This window comes from Branchiostoma belcheri, unplaced genomic scaffold, assembly GCF_001625305.1.
Source record: "Branchiostoma belcheri isolate BF01 breed outbred unplaced genomic scaffold, Haploidv18h27 scaffold127, whole genome shotgun sequence".
In the NCBI taxonomy this organism is placed as follows: domain Eukaryota; kingdom Metazoa; phylum Chordata; class Leptocardii; order Amphioxiformes; family Branchiostomatidae; genus Branchiostoma; species Branchiostoma belcheri.
The window spans coordinates 485,890-501,300 of NW_017802680.1; the positions used below are offsets into that span (position 1 = coordinate 485,890).

The 15,411-nt window shown below is 41.4% G+C and overlaps 1 protein-coding gene across 1 annotated transcript in view; it reads right to left on the reverse strand.

Moving 5' to 3' along the window:
- Positions 1–2,355: 2,355 nt before the first annotated feature.
- LOC109463510 (sodium/potassium/calcium exchanger 3-like) overlaps positions 2,356–15,411 on the reverse strand; it is a 15,541-nt gene continuing 2,485 nt past the window's right edge. Inside the window, exons 2-11 of the mRNA XM_019760343.1 lie at positions 10,654–10,840; positions 9,896–10,002; positions 9,524–9,607; positions 8,246–8,349; positions 7,707–7,799; positions 6,719–6,869; positions 5,485–5,784; positions 4,310–4,411; positions 3,209–3,305; positions 2,356–2,584 (exon numbers count right to left, since the gene is read on the reverse strand). Of these exons, the coding sequence (XP_019615902.1) occupies positions 2,356–2,584; positions 3,209–3,305; positions 4,310–4,411; positions 5,485–5,784; positions 6,719–6,869; positions 7,707–7,799; positions 8,246–8,349; positions 9,524–9,607; positions 9,896–10,002; positions 10,654–10,840 (1,454 nt within the window). The remainder of the gene's footprint in view (positions 2,585–3,208; positions 3,306–4,309; positions 4,412–5,484; positions 5,785–6,718; positions 6,870–7,706; positions 7,800–8,245; positions 8,350–9,523; positions 9,608–9,895; positions 10,003–10,653; positions 10,841–15,411) is intronic.

Here is a 15,411-nt window from a genome sequence, read left to right on the forward strand (position 1 = left end):
AGATTTGGAAAGTGTAGTTGTGCCCAATATCTCTAAAATGTACTATATCGTTGTTTTCTGAGTCTGGGGAGGCAGGGACTTCACACCGAACGTGATTCTAAGTCACATTTTTGCTGCCACCCCAGTTGGTAACGCAGTTCACGGGTAGGTGTTTCCTACCCTGTCATCTTTTTGAAGTTATCACCGCTAGCGCTAGCCCCGGCTTGGGGTTCTATCGAGTCGAGCAGCGGTTTTGCGAACGCATTCGAGTTTGCGAAACCTGTTCTATTCCCGTCGGCCTTTGCGCTACCCTGAACGCCAATGTAACAGCTGAGTAATGAGTGTGCTTTTTATTGTATGATTCAGCGGACCAAGTACCCAGCAGTATGTATTATATATGTATGGTTCATTGTACGGAGAATTCTAGGGAAATTTTTCAACGGACCGTGTTCACGGTGTTAATGTTGTGATGAGTGTATGATTCTCGGGAATCTTTCGACGGACAGTGTTCACGGTGTTATGTGTTGAGTTCATGACTCTTCGGATCCTTTCAACGGACCGTGTTCATAGTGTTTGTGTTCAGTGTATGATTATCGGGAATCTTAAGCTTGTACGGAGTGCACAGTATACGAGTGTTCATAAAACAAAGCAACAGCGATCTCAACAAAAACTCGGTGGCCTATCGCCCATGGACTGACGAGAAAGTCGATTGGATATCAGAACTAGTTTCTCCTGGCAGTGATTGGTGCAACCATTGCTTCCTTCATCGTATACAAACAACTTCTGAAGCTGTACAAGAACTTCCCTGCCTGCTGCCAAAAGAGGTGGCTCAAATTGAAAAGGAAAAAAAATCCAGTGATTGGTTCTATTGGTAGATAAAGATTAGGTCTGTTGTGTCACCTCTGAATACGGAGGGTTTTCTTTTGTATATAAAGATTGTAATAGGGCCCATGTTGTTAAACCTGTTTCAACTGAGTTTTGGAGTTTCCTAGTTGAGACACCTGGATGTGATTTTAAAAGATATAATTTTAATTCATTATTCTATAAAATAACTGATTGTAGATTTTAGGTCATTGTTGTTATTGACTAATCATTATCATTATTAGTAGATCATTATTAGTACTTAGTATCCTTAGGTATCCTAAAATAATTGAAGCAATCTAACAATTGTTCAGAGCAATGAATTTGCTTTATTTATTACAGTAGCAGGAATTTGTTACATTGATGTGTATGCACTGTGTATGCACTGTGATCAACTGCATTTAATATGATATCGTTTCTAAAAGATAGCTTTAAGCCAGCAGGCAGAGATGAAATGTCTATATGTATATGTTGCTTAATACTTGGCTTACACCTAGAGTACTACTAATACGTTTGTTTGTTGGTCATATTGAGTATATTTGGCGAGGTGTCTTTTCCACTACATTACCCAGTTCGAATATTAAACAACCTGTTAATATGTACAGTCGGTTCTGATTCATCATATATACTTCATACTGTACATACCGAGAAAAGACTTCTCTTTGGTGCGATAAGCTTTCAATTGCTTAAGAGATTCCAAGACTAGCTATTAGACACGATAGATGTATGTATAATAAACAGGAATCCCCACTACCTTTGTTTGTTGTTTGTTGTGTGGTGGCCTTTTTGTCTCTTACTTTCCTAGCAGCATCTACAGTTTGGTAGACTTAACATAGAATTGTGCTTGAATCTTTGTTTACAGAGTCACTAGTCACTGTTCCTTTACATAATATCTTCCACTAATTCAATTTTACAGAGATAGTTGTCATTCATTTACATATCGTCCACAAATTCTACAATATCTCTTTAAATATGTACCACCTGAAGCGTACCTAATCCACTCATGCTATGTAGCTTCACTATATCGTCATGTTCATCTGTGTACATGTTGGCAGTTACATGTTTAAAGTTAAAACTTTAGATCCAACACAAAAAGTTCTCTCACCTAGAACTTTCGACCAGTCACTCTGGTCTTCCTCAGTAGACTGACCCAGTGTTGACGTCACACTTCAAAGAAGCCACGTGACAAGCCACACTGGGTCAGTCTACTGAGGAAGACCAGAGTGACTGGTCGAAAAGCTCTAAGTGAGAGAATTTTTTTGTGTTGGATCTAAAGTTTTAACTTTAATCATAACTTTAACTATAATTCATACTTACATGATGCAGCAAGATTAAACTGCAATTTCCAACACAAGAAATATTGGGACCCAATATTTCGACTGTACAACTCCAGTCTTTGTCAAGGAATGAACAATTTGGGTGAGTCCAATTTCTTGTGCTGAAATTACAGTTTAACCTTGCTGCATAATGACTTCTACCAAACACAGATGAACTTTCAAGATCATATTTACATGATTATATGTCAGCATCCAGAGGGCAGATGGGGAGGTGTGCAGTGAAGATGTTCAGCTCGTACACTATGGCCAGGGTGAGCACGAACACGTAGGCGCACAGGCACGTCACGCCGAGAGACTTGGTCAGCTTCCAGCCGTTCAGATGCACGTCAACAACCAGGAAGAACACGGTGCTGATGAGGGTGATGGTGGAGTAGATGATGCTCTCGCCATAGATGTGCACCGCGAACCTAATAGTGTTTAGGAAAGGAGGGAGTCAGCAGCAGTAAACCTCTTCGAAGCTACGCTGGACCCTCTTTACGACCTTGTTCCCCCTGAAGGTGCAAATGCTACAGGGAGACAGCTCAGGAACAGTATCATCTTGCCCAGAGCTACACTCAACGTCTGAAAAGGTATTTTGCCACTGTACTGTACGACTCTATAGTGATCATAGGTGATTATGGCAACCCACGGCTGTCCTGTTTTAGTTTGGATGTTGACTGTACATAATGTGTTTATTTAAATTGCCTTGATTTTTAATCAACCCTTTGTAAAAATCGGAGGACAATTCAGGGGTGCGTTAGCCAATCCCTGCTTATGATGTGTCGAATTGAAAAATTTAATAAAGTTATTGATTGACGTTAAAGTTACTTTAATGACTTTCATTGTATTATTATTATTTTACCATTATTGGATGGAAAATATTAATAATACAACTTTTTTTCAAAGTAGTTAGAAGTGAATCTAAATAGTAGTTATAATGATTGTAATTGACAATGTATGTAAGAGGACTTCAGGAAGAGTAGTGGTTGTATTGTCACTAATATTGGATGTTCCTTAAACAAACAAACAAACAAACAAACAAACAAACGAACCCGCCGGCCGACTTGAAGAGCCAGGGCAGCCCCAGGCACACCAGGATGTCGAAGATGTTGCTGCCGAGAGAGTTGGACACCGCCATGTCACCGAGACCTGGAACAAGGAAATCTGAATCTTCAGACCCCAGGAAAGTGTTTTGGATGACATTAGATCGAATTACGGGCACTCCATGGCATCAGTCAGTGAAACTTCACTGAGAGTTTTCAAAATCTATCCAGTTGCTTGAATAACTATTTCCTGCGCATCTCAATACCTGCAGGCGCTTTGCAGCACCTTAACCTACAATCACTTGCTACTCGCAGACGTGACTTGTGCTACAACTTCGCCATCAAAGCCAGACAGTCGCCGCGGTTCTGCTCCTGGCTACCACAGACCCGAGGCCAGCAGCACGGTAGACACTTACGGAACTCTTCACATTACCATCAAGCCAGCGGAACTAAGCGATACGTTACTAGCGCAAAACCCTCGCTGGCAAAACTCCTTGTTAGTGTGTAAATGGAATATTATGATTATATCCTTGTCGAACCCTTCCTGTCGGCGTCGACAATAGCTCGAACGATGTTGCACTGTACTGCTAGTTCATTGTCTATTTTAACCTGTATATATTTTAATCTGTCGGAATTTCCTTTTAAAATGTTTGTAATGGAACGGTGCAATTCAGTTACTACTGCAAGGCCGTTTTTATTGTGAATAATAATAAACCAATGATGATGATGATGATGATGATGTCTAACCTTCATCGACGGATCCATGACATAAATTCGTTGGTGAAGGTTGGGGGTGTTTGCCTCAGCGTTCTGGCCACAGTGGCGACAGTGGTTTTTATCTACTTTAGTCATTTTATCATAAATGACATCGTAACATATTTGAAGAAACTTCTTCAGCATGAAGGATCTCTCCCAGGATATTCTATTTTCGGAATAGAACCTCCATTTGGCTCTGGCGATCCATAGCTTTCTACGTAACATTTCTTATAGCAAACAAAAACATAAAAATTCGAATCATGCAGTCAAACGTGTATTGGAACGAGTACATGCAATACAGTAATACCCTATGTGCTTATGTAAGTACTTATCCCAGGTATCAGATCTGCTGACCTGATGAGGAGACGAGAACACTTGACAGCGCGTCCGGGATGCTGGTGCCGATCGCCAGGACGGTCAGGCCCATGATCTCGTCAGGAATGCCGATGGTGAATCCTAGCGGAACAAAGATGGTAGAAATATACAACTTTTCTAATAGAGAAATAATGCAAAATCTAAATGACAAACTCCACTTCATCATATAAGACGTTTCTGACGATTTTAGCTTATATTCAAGCAACATTTCCAAAAACCTGTAGGGACAAATAAAGTGTTTCAGAGCAGAAGACACAAGCTCTATTGTTTCATTTTAGGCCTGAAAGACATTTGATAACTCTCTGAGGAGTAGTTAGTATATAATTCAAAGTAGCACGGACATATGTTAGGACTTTCGGTTATGTATTTAGCTAAACATTGAAACATTTACATTTGGTTCTGGATACGCATGGACTATCCAAAATGGTCTGGATCACAGTTCTGGACAAAGTACGTACATAACACATACATTTGTTGCCCTTTACGTTAAAGACCTACCGATGATTGTTGACATGCAGACCAACATGTCTGCTGCCGTCGCTGTCCCTGTCGTCATGACATGACATGAAGAACGCCAGGAGGTATAAATGATATCTGTTTACAACATACAAAAACGACCTACCGATGATTGTAGACATCCAGACCAACACGTAATAGAAGACGGCGATCCACAGTGTTGTCATGAAGAAGGTGAGCAGGTACCGATGTTTGGTGCCGTCGCTGTGGCAGTCCGGAATGGTCACGTACAGGACATCGCAGCCACATGCTGAACTGCATACTTTTTACAGATGATACACATACCATAGGAAAAAGACTTACCTATGATTGTAGACGTCCAGACCAACACGTATGAGAAGACGGCGATTCAGTGTTATCATGAAGAACGTCAGGAGGTATAAAAACATATCTCGGAGCCACAGAAAAATTAAATACTTGTTTTTACAGATAATAAGACTGTTTTCAACATACAAAAACGACCTACCAATGATTGTAGACATCCAGACCAACACGTAAGAGAAGACGGCGATCCACAGTGTTGTCATGAAGAAGGTGAGGAGGTAGCGATGTTTGGTGCCTTCCGTGTGGCATTCCAGCCATATGCTGAACTGCATACTTTTTACAGATAATACAAATAACATATAAAAACAACCTACCGATGATTGTAGACATCCAGACCAACACGTAAGAGAAGACGGCGATCCACAGTGTGGTCATGAAGAACGTCAGGAGGTATCGATGTTTGGTGCCTTCACCGTGGCAGTCGGGAATCGTCACGTACAGGACGGCGTGGATCGGAAAGTTCAGGAAGAACGCGATCTTCCGCTTCCCCTCAGGGACCGTCAGCAGGGATCTCTTCGGTGGCCCCTCGCCTGCGGCCCGAGGGGCGTCAGGAGGGGGGACCGGTGGCTTCTCGGGCTCGGCAGGTGGGGCTTTCTCGGGGTCTTTCTTTTCCACTGAAAAAAAACCAACGTTAAAGCTAGAACCTGACGAGACAACTGATAGTGTGTTTGCCTATCAACATGTGATAGCACCTGCACTGTACATAATGTTTTAAGCCTAAACGCTAGAAAGTCCTTTAATACTTGTAAAAAGCACATACTGATCCCATTTTACATACTTTTCTGGTGCCGTCTTATGGTACCATCCATGTGAGAACATAGCCCAGAGCCGAAAGCAAATATTCTGTTAACTTCATTTTCTTCCCAGATCCTCCTACCGTTGCCACCATCTCTGTTGCCGTCTGTTTCGGCCGGAGTTTCTCCCTCGTTCTCCCGTGTCTGGTAGCTGTCCGGGTTGGTGTTGGCGCTGTGTTTGGCGGCCATTAGAACGTACAACGTGACCGGCACAGTCTGCTAAGGAGACCGAACGGCTACCCACCGTTACCGCCATCTTTGCTGCCGCTGCCGTCTGGTTCTCGGTACTTGGTTTCTTGTCTTTCTTTACGAAGGCGGCCAACCAATAGCTTATGCCATTAGAAACAAAACACGTCAGAATCAACCCCCCAAATTAAGCCCGATTGGTAGAGTCTGCTAAGGAGACTAGACTATAAGAGGTTACCCACCGTTGCCTGATCTCTGTTTCGACCGGAGTTTCCCCCTCGTTCTCCAGGGTCTGGTAGCTGTCCGGGTTGGTGTTGGCGCTGTGTTTGACGGCCGTTAGAAGGTACAAAGTGACCGGGACAGTCTGCTAAGGGGAATAAACTACAAGAGATTACCTACCGTTGCCTGTATCTTTGTTGCCGTCTGTCTCCTCCAGAGTTTCGCCCTCGTTCTCCAGGGTCTGGTAGCTGTCGGGGTTGGTGTTGGCGCTGTGTTTGGCGGCCGTTAGAAGGTACAAAGTGACCGGGACAGTCTGCTAAACTATAAGGCTCTATAAGAGGTTACCTACCATTAGCGGCATCTTTGTTAATATTGCCATCTGTTTCAGCCGGAGTTTCCCCCTCGTTCTCCAGTGTCTGGTAGCTGTCCGGGTTGGTGTTGGCGCTGTGTTTGATCGCGAGCAGAGCGGAGGACTCCCGGCTCATGTGCCAGCCTTTCACCTGGTATTATCACACAGAGTTACAATGATATGCATAAAAGTGATTAAAAAAAGTGATCTCGAACCAGTTTAGCTCATTGAAGAGCTAATCTTCCACTGGTCTTGGCAGAGAAGACAGATGCTATGTACAGTATTTACAGCTTCATTGTACCGGGGACATTCCCCTAACTCTTTTTGACAATTAAGCACAATGAACAGTGGACCACGGCTTAACGTCCCGTCCTAAGGACTGCGACCCTAAACAGTAGCGTGCATGTTGGGTGAGCGACATCAGCCGGGATTCGAACTCCCAACCTCTTAGTCCAGAGGCATGTTCTTGCCCAGATGGGCTAAATGCACAAATGTGACCAAGTGTGGTCGATAGAGTAAAAAACATGAGTATTGCATACTGGAACTCTATATTCTAATGCTAAGTGCTAGAAGTCTATATATTACCTTGTCGGTTGCCCACTTGCTGATCCTGGGGTCCAGGTACATGATGAAGATGTACAGGCAGTAGATGCCGAGAAGAACCATCGCCTCGTACCTGATATGGGGAATAAAAGATCTGACAAGTAAGGAAAATGAAGCCACCAGTTTACAACTATTGTATCTAAGATACAAACTATCTTCAATGCATTGGTCCTTCTGTACACCAGTCCATGTTACGGTTGTCATGCGATTGCAAACTGAATGCAATCTTGGGATTGTCGTGAATGTGTCGTACAAAACTCAACCATGAAAAAAAGCTATATTTCTTGATGGATTCTTGTGGTTCTGTCATGCCCGTTCTACTACAATCTAGGACAAATGTGTCCGCGCCGTAATGAGACATAAAACGTTTAACTCACGAGTAGACCTTCTCGTCGTAAATGATGAGCACCAGGGTGACGACGCTGATCAGGTAGAAGAAGGAGTCACGAAACAGCGGCCACCAGGACAGACTCAGCAACTAAAGGAAATCAGTCGAAGAAAATTTATCAATTTTTTATTAGCCATTTTATATCCATTCCTTGATACGTCGCTGAAAGTTAGACATCCAGGTAATAGGCTACGCCAAAAGAGTTACTCAAGCAACTGGATATGATTTTGGAAACGGTCAAACGTTTCAGGTTGAAGCCACTACCTTTCGGCATAACTGTTTTTTTTTTGCGTACCCATTCCTTGATTTTTAAATTTGGTTCTTGGTCCGTTCGTTTAATGATTTCATGTTCCAATATCATTACACAGCTGCAAAACCTGCACTCTATAATTATAAGAGTATCTAGGACCTAGGGTGAAGCGTGCCGACTCTAAATAAAGGGGTCAGCGGTATTATGCGGTCCAAGGAAAAAACAACCTTAGTTATTTTGTAATTGTGCACATAATGATCTCTAACTAGTACACCCAGCGACTTACCGTTGAACTGCAGAGCGCCGTAAGCCCGGTGATGACGAGCACGTTAAAGATGGCGGAGCCCACTACTGTTTCCACACCGACGTCATTCTTAGTCACGAACACCCCTGCACACAGCATGGGGGAAACGGGAGAACCAGATTAGCAAAAATAAACACAGCATGGGGGAACCGGGAGAACCAGATTAGCAAAAAGACACATCCATCCGCCAAATATTTGCATCGTAAGCTTTGTTTTTATTATGTGCATGTCAGAAACGAAAGAATTAGATTAGCACAACGACACAATCTTTCTAATCGAATATAGTAGCGTGCTCATCACAGTGCTGTATTGCATTGTATTCTTATCATTATTGTCAGTCAAAACTACTTTCCAATCTTCACAACTGACGTCTGAAGTAAATTGTATTTTGGATCCAGTCCAGATAAAATCTCGTTCAACCTGCAAACCTTGAGGAGCATCGTAAGATTTATGGGATAATTAGATGACACAATGACATAATCTTTCTAATCTTCTAAAATGACGTGCTCATCACAATGCTGTATTATATTCTTATCCATATCGTCAGTCAGGTGCAATACATTGAGATACAATCTTCCCAATCTGAAAATAATTGAGAAGCGTCGTGAGCTTTGTCTCCACCTAAACATGACGCAATGTTGGATTAGACACGGTACAGGTGCTGTTATCTCAGCTATACAGGCAGAGCTGTACATAATAAATCCAACAATAACTACAAATGCATATCTAAAGTAGCATTAGCATTACTTACTATCATTTTTACTGTTTACTGTTGTTATCATGTTCTTGCAATTAGCCCTCGGGCATGAATTTGCAATAAACTGTCATAATCTGAGACGTAGTTAAAACAAAGCAACTTCTGTATAATGTCGATCTATCAATGTATCAAAGAATTTTGTACAACTTTAGTATTCAGTCCTGTTAACACGTTTATAGACATATCGTCGAATAGTTCTGACAATGTTTTGGCATTGACATGCTTTTCAGATCTTGCATCGTCAAAATACATAGATGGCGTAGATGACTTTTAAACAGTCAACTTCGCACAACTCCAAACCAAAGATTACCTGGCTGACGACTTACTACCAACAAAGGTCTGGATAAGGTCGGGAAGCAATTCAATGGTCGACTCTGTGTGAAAGGGGTTTAACTCTCGAAAGGGGCTCTTAAAACTCCCAACCATGGTCTGGAGAAGATTTGGAGGCTATTTGGTCAGCTATGTGTGTGATATGGGCTTGAAAAACGACCACTGTGTCTTACCCAACATGGCCACGAACAGTTCAGGTGCGGAGCTGCCCACTGCCATGAACGTCGCCCCGGCCACGTTGTGTGACAGGCCCAGTCCTGTGGTTGCAGACCAAACATCGTGATGTTGCAACAAACAATATATCAAGTATGCATGGGGAAAAGACACGGCAATGGGACGAGGAGATTTGGATGAATATTAATCATTGTCTCTACAGTCTTTATGTAAGTGACATCTGATTTCATATAATTAGAATATGAAGGAATAAAAGCGTGATAAAAGACATAAAAGACAACAAAATGTGAAATAATTTAGGTTGTCTATGAAATTCGTTGAGCGATCTGTCCATTATTTGGTCACTAAGCAGTCTTTAAAGTCGGCCTTACTTGTACTGGTGGTCTCCAGTGAGGGCACGAAGTAGTCATCACAGACGATGGCGATGGCAGAAAACATGTACACGACCACTAAAACATGCAGCAGGACCCCTCCGTTCCTGATGATAGATAATGAATGGGTTATTACATATAAATCACTGAATTGCTGATTTAGTACAATACTATCTCACTCAAAACTTGATCTAAAATAAAACATGCACATTTGGTATCATCAATAAACACTTATCAAACATTCGTAAGATCTAAGTTGAATACCTTAATAGGAAATTATAGCCGCGATAATTCAAAAGCTTGGTACATGCATGTACCATCACGGAATAAAACTTCTAGACTAATCATCAAAGGCACCTTACACGTCTTTCCTCACTTATCTCAAGTGAAAATGAGTATTTTCTTGTCCTGTATTCGTCCTCTGCGTTGGTGGTGGCATAAAATAATTTGAATGTGTGGTCACCATGTCTAGTCATGATGATGATGAGTCATGAAATGTTGGAATATACAACAAAGAACTGTCACATCACTAGTTTTATCTTTCCTAAACCTCATCTGTATATATATTTCTTTTCTTGGTACAATTTTTTTATGTATTATAGTGTATATGAGGGTGTGTATATATTGTTTGCCTTGCCTATTGTAACTTTTTTTTCTGTACGCAAACTCTTCCAATTCAGGGATTCTCATCCCTGCTGCAAGGTTTGCTTTTTGGTGTTGAAATGAATAAATAATAAAAATATATAAAAAAAGCTCACCTGCGGACGGAAGCCGGCATGGGATCAGGCGGGAACTGTAGGATGGAGGCCAGGGTGCAGTTGGGGACCTCCCCGTCCAGGTACCGCAGGTCGGGCTCCCCCGTGGAGTGAATGTGATCGTCCACGAACTGCAGCAGGCTCCGGGACGGCGATGTCTGGTCGTGTCCGGCGTGAGCGAGATTTGTGCCTGTTGGTCAACACCATGGGCATGTACGTGTTAGGTAAGGAGAGGACCCACAAAAAATACAAGCAGCAAAAAAAACTGTTTTGTCGTGTCCGATTTGGGCGATGTTCTTACCTGTTTGTCAAAATCATAGGCAGGGTTAGGGTTAGTTTAGGTTAGAGTGAGTTTTGTATGTGTGAGGTAAATGATTTCATCAGTTTGATGAATGAGAGAATAACAAAGTTCTTTATTCACAGCTACTTGTTTACAAGAGTCTAAAAGTACAATAGTGGGCTCCCATCTCTTGTGATTGTGCAAGGGACGGTTTGAAGTAAAAAAAACATTTCGCCTCCCACCATGATGAACTCCACCTCTGTCCCACCCCGAAGTGAATTGTTTCCCCCGTATTGATTATTTGCACTGAATGGGTGTGAGAAATCGCTTGGGTCATTGTTGCGATATGTGTTGTCTTCTAAAACATACTTTTGAATTGGGGCCTAACTAAGTTAGTTGTGAGGCTAGCCTAGGAGATGGTGGTGACAAATGTTAGTGTTGAATTCTTGTGATTTGTAACAAAAGCTATTGCTTTAGAAGGACTTACTTAGAGTCTGGTATTTGGACAGTATAATTATGTGAGCAAAGAAACAAAAGAAAAACTTGTGGTACGCTGAATTTGGTCATTGCCTTCTCTCGCGATGGTAAAAGAGGCAGTTTGAAGTAAAAAACATTTCGCCTCCCACCATGATGAACTCCACCTCTGTCCCACCCCGAAGTGAATTGTTTCCCCTGTATATTGATTCTTCGCGCTGCAGAGAAATTGCAGTTCTGACAGGCAGCTTGTGTTTACTATGATAGATCTGCAGATCCAATCTACTGTCGCCTCCGCGGGCCCATCAACATTACACGTGTTGGGCTCATTTCTGTTATTGGGGGTGAGAAATCGCTTGGGTGTCATTTTTGCGATGTGTGTGTGTTTGCGGCACAAATTGTCTTTTTAGGGATCGCTCATATACAAGACATTTCAAGAGACCTGATGCCCAACGGTGATTTGAATGCATCTTTAGATGTGACAACTCTCACAAGGCAAAAATAGGCAACTATATGCACGACTCCTTTTTAATTAGAAAAGACACTAAAAGGTACAGAAAACAGCTAATCCTATTCCGAATCACGGACATTTAGATAGATTGTGTAGATAAAGTGTTTGCAAATTTCAGCGCAAAAGCAACGTTTATTCAAAACCCCCTTTCCATGCGACCACTGGGCAACTAAAATTATTTGACATATTTGGAATGTCATAGACACAGAACGACTTCTTTGTGTGTCTTGTTGTCTTTTAAATCATACTTTTGCATCGTGCATCATGTTTCAAATATAAAATCATGGATCGCAGAACGTTGGCCACTCAACTGCTGTCTACATAATGTTGCTAGTGTGAAGGGGGGGGGGGTATACAAAATAGGAAGAACTTTATTACACGACAATGTGGAAACGGTTCTAGAGACAACAGGGCCATCGCGGCGTCCCAGCCCCGGTGCCTGTCCACTTATCCCTGATGCCGGGTCCCCTTGGAAAGCAGCTATTGCAAGCTATGATCAGGCACGGTTCTGGATGATCTACGCGTATCCAGAACCGTTCCTTGAGCAAATGTATGTTCTTGGATACGCGGAGACCATCCAGAACCGTGCCTGATCCTAACCCTAACCCATTCATCATAAGAACTAAGCATATGATATAGACTATCCAGAACTGTGCCTGATCCTAATCCTAATCCATTCAAGCATAGAAATAGATAGGCACAGTTCTGAGTACAAATTACAATAGTGACAATCCAGAACTGTGCCTGATCCTAAAACCCTAACCCATTCAGGCATAGAACTAGATAGGCACGGTTCTGGATGCAATAGAGACTATCCAGAACCGTGCCTGATCCTAAAACCCTGACCCATTCGGGCACAGAACTAGATAGGCACAGTTCTGGATATGATAGAGACTATCCAGAACCGTGCCTGATCCTAACCCTAACCCATTCAGCATAAGGACTTTTACAATCAAGTATAATACTCATTGCAATACAGTAATAAGAGACAGGTAACAACTGTCTGGAAAAAACTTCTACTTCTTCTACTACGCTGGCTATTATGGGGTTCGACTTCTTCTTTTAAGGCAATATGAATAGTCCCACATCCTGCATAATTGGGTTTTGTGATCTTAGTGGAAATGCAGTTTCTTGGTGATCTTCTAAATGACGAAAGGTTGGAGAAATTGCTGTAACTGTCTGAAATAATCTATTTCTTTCGGTCTCATAGTTAGGACACTGGCTAACAATATATAGGCACAGTTCTGGATGCAATAACCCGGTGCTTGTCCACTTATCCCTGATTGGTTCTGGCGGATCGATACCGGCGGTGATGTTCCTGTTTGTTTCCGCCGATTTACAACCAAGGTCACGGCAATGACGTCAAGTGCTGACCCGCCATGATGGCAGGTCCCGGAAGACCTATCGGATTACCCAGCGGAAATTGGATCCGATATTCAAATGTATCAATAACAACTGTTTCCTTTGGAGGATTGTTTTCTGCACCAAGAAAAAAGATACTCAAGGATTGTTTTCTTCTATTCTGAATGGAATTGGTTTGGATCCGTTATCTAATCTATCACAAATCATATAAATAGATATTCTTGTTCAATACAAGTAAGTTAATAAAACATTTTCCACCTAAAGCGCGATAATATAAATTGTAGTTACATTGCTATTTTTACGTTTCATTTTAGCAACCATTTCGTGTGGATTATTCCAGGAGGGGTTCTTTTCTTCTATCACTTTATTTGCTGTACTCCAGAAGACATTTGACAAGGAAATGGATGAATTATCTTTTCAAGATATATCTAGATGCTTGAGTGCCAGTTTTCTTGACAATCGCATTACCTGGAAAACCTTCAGCGGACGTACTTAATGTTGGTTCTTGTTATCATCTCTATCAAAGGGAATACAAATAGATTTGATTATTTATCACATTCATTTAGTCCAGAAAACTATTTACCCTAAAAACGCAATTAACCTAGATTTTAGTTATATTGCCATTTGATGTTTTATTCTATTACATTACATCCTTTTGCTATATATAACAAAGATGCAACAGAAAGATGCTTCTTTTGGTGAAAAAAGGAGATGAAGTGTTTTTATAATAATTATAATGAATAATAATAATAATAAATGTTTTTTATTGGCCAAACAGTATCCGTGCAGTCGCAGCCTTTATACGGCTGAATTGATGCTGGGTATCACATAATAGTCAATACAAATCACAACAATCTAATAATACACATGATACACATATTTGCTCCACAAATTTTGTGGAACTGTCGCAAGGGTTTTTATCTAATTTTTTTTTCACTAAAAGAATATTCAGTCCTCCTCCGTCCCTTCCGTGTGATTTCCATTTCTCCGCATTGTTTTACGTCGCCAGTGGTCGGCCGGATTTAATCAAATTTTATGGCAATCACAGAGCTTTCAAATTAGATAACCCGTGATGACGCAAACCCTGCCAAAACCGGTTATGTCCGGGACGGGAAGAGAATTCATTTTAGGACGAACCCATAGAGGTAGAAAAAGCTTCTAACAGTATGTTGGAAACGACGGTTTTCCAGAGGATTTAGAGGTTTAAATCCATGTGTCTAAGATTTCTATTTAAAACATTTATAAGAAAATCTTATGTTTTATGGAAAATTTCAGACACACATACCATCGAAGATACATTATGCCAAGTACAATGTATTGAAGGTGAAGTAAGCTTAGTTTTCTAGATTCGCCTTCTTGACTCAATCTATCTTGGAAAGTTTTGCAGACACGTTTTCTACAAAAGCGCTTGACATTTCATCGCATTTATCTATTGGAAGTAGCTACGGAGAAATTACATGTAAGAACTAGAAAGGCCAATATTTGCTTTGGAGCAAATACAGCGATGGGTTCACCACATTTTACGACATGGCAGGGAAAGAATGAGAAACACAAGGGAAAACAATGATTTACATTGATATAACTATAATATGAAGCAACATACAACTAAAACAACAGTTGGATAGCTATTCCCTACTTTATTGGTTAGGATTTTTAATTGCATAATGCAAACTGTTGATTTTCAAAAAAAACGTTACATGCCCCGCATTCCAATGCTGGAGCAGAAAAGCTTGAAATACCAACCAAAACACTTGAATAAAGACATACTGTCAGTATGGAAATGCTCTGTGCAGGTGTTAATCAAGTTAAATCCCAACAGCCAATCAGCAAGAAATGCTCTGTGCAGGTGGAAATGCTCTGTGCAGGTGTTAATCAAGTTAAATCCCAACAGCCAATCAGCAAGAAGTATAGAGGAAAGCTGCATGCCTATTGGTTGATGCCCTGCATTCCATTGTGATGACTCATGCCCAGACGTGGTAAACACGGCACACTAACACAGTAATACATTTGCTATAACACAGCCAAAAAACTCAAATAAAACCATTCTAAAAGCCTGTATCACAAAAATTTAAAAAACGCCTAGGGGTATTTGCCCACTGTACCTCCATACCAAATTTCAGGACCTTAGGCCCTA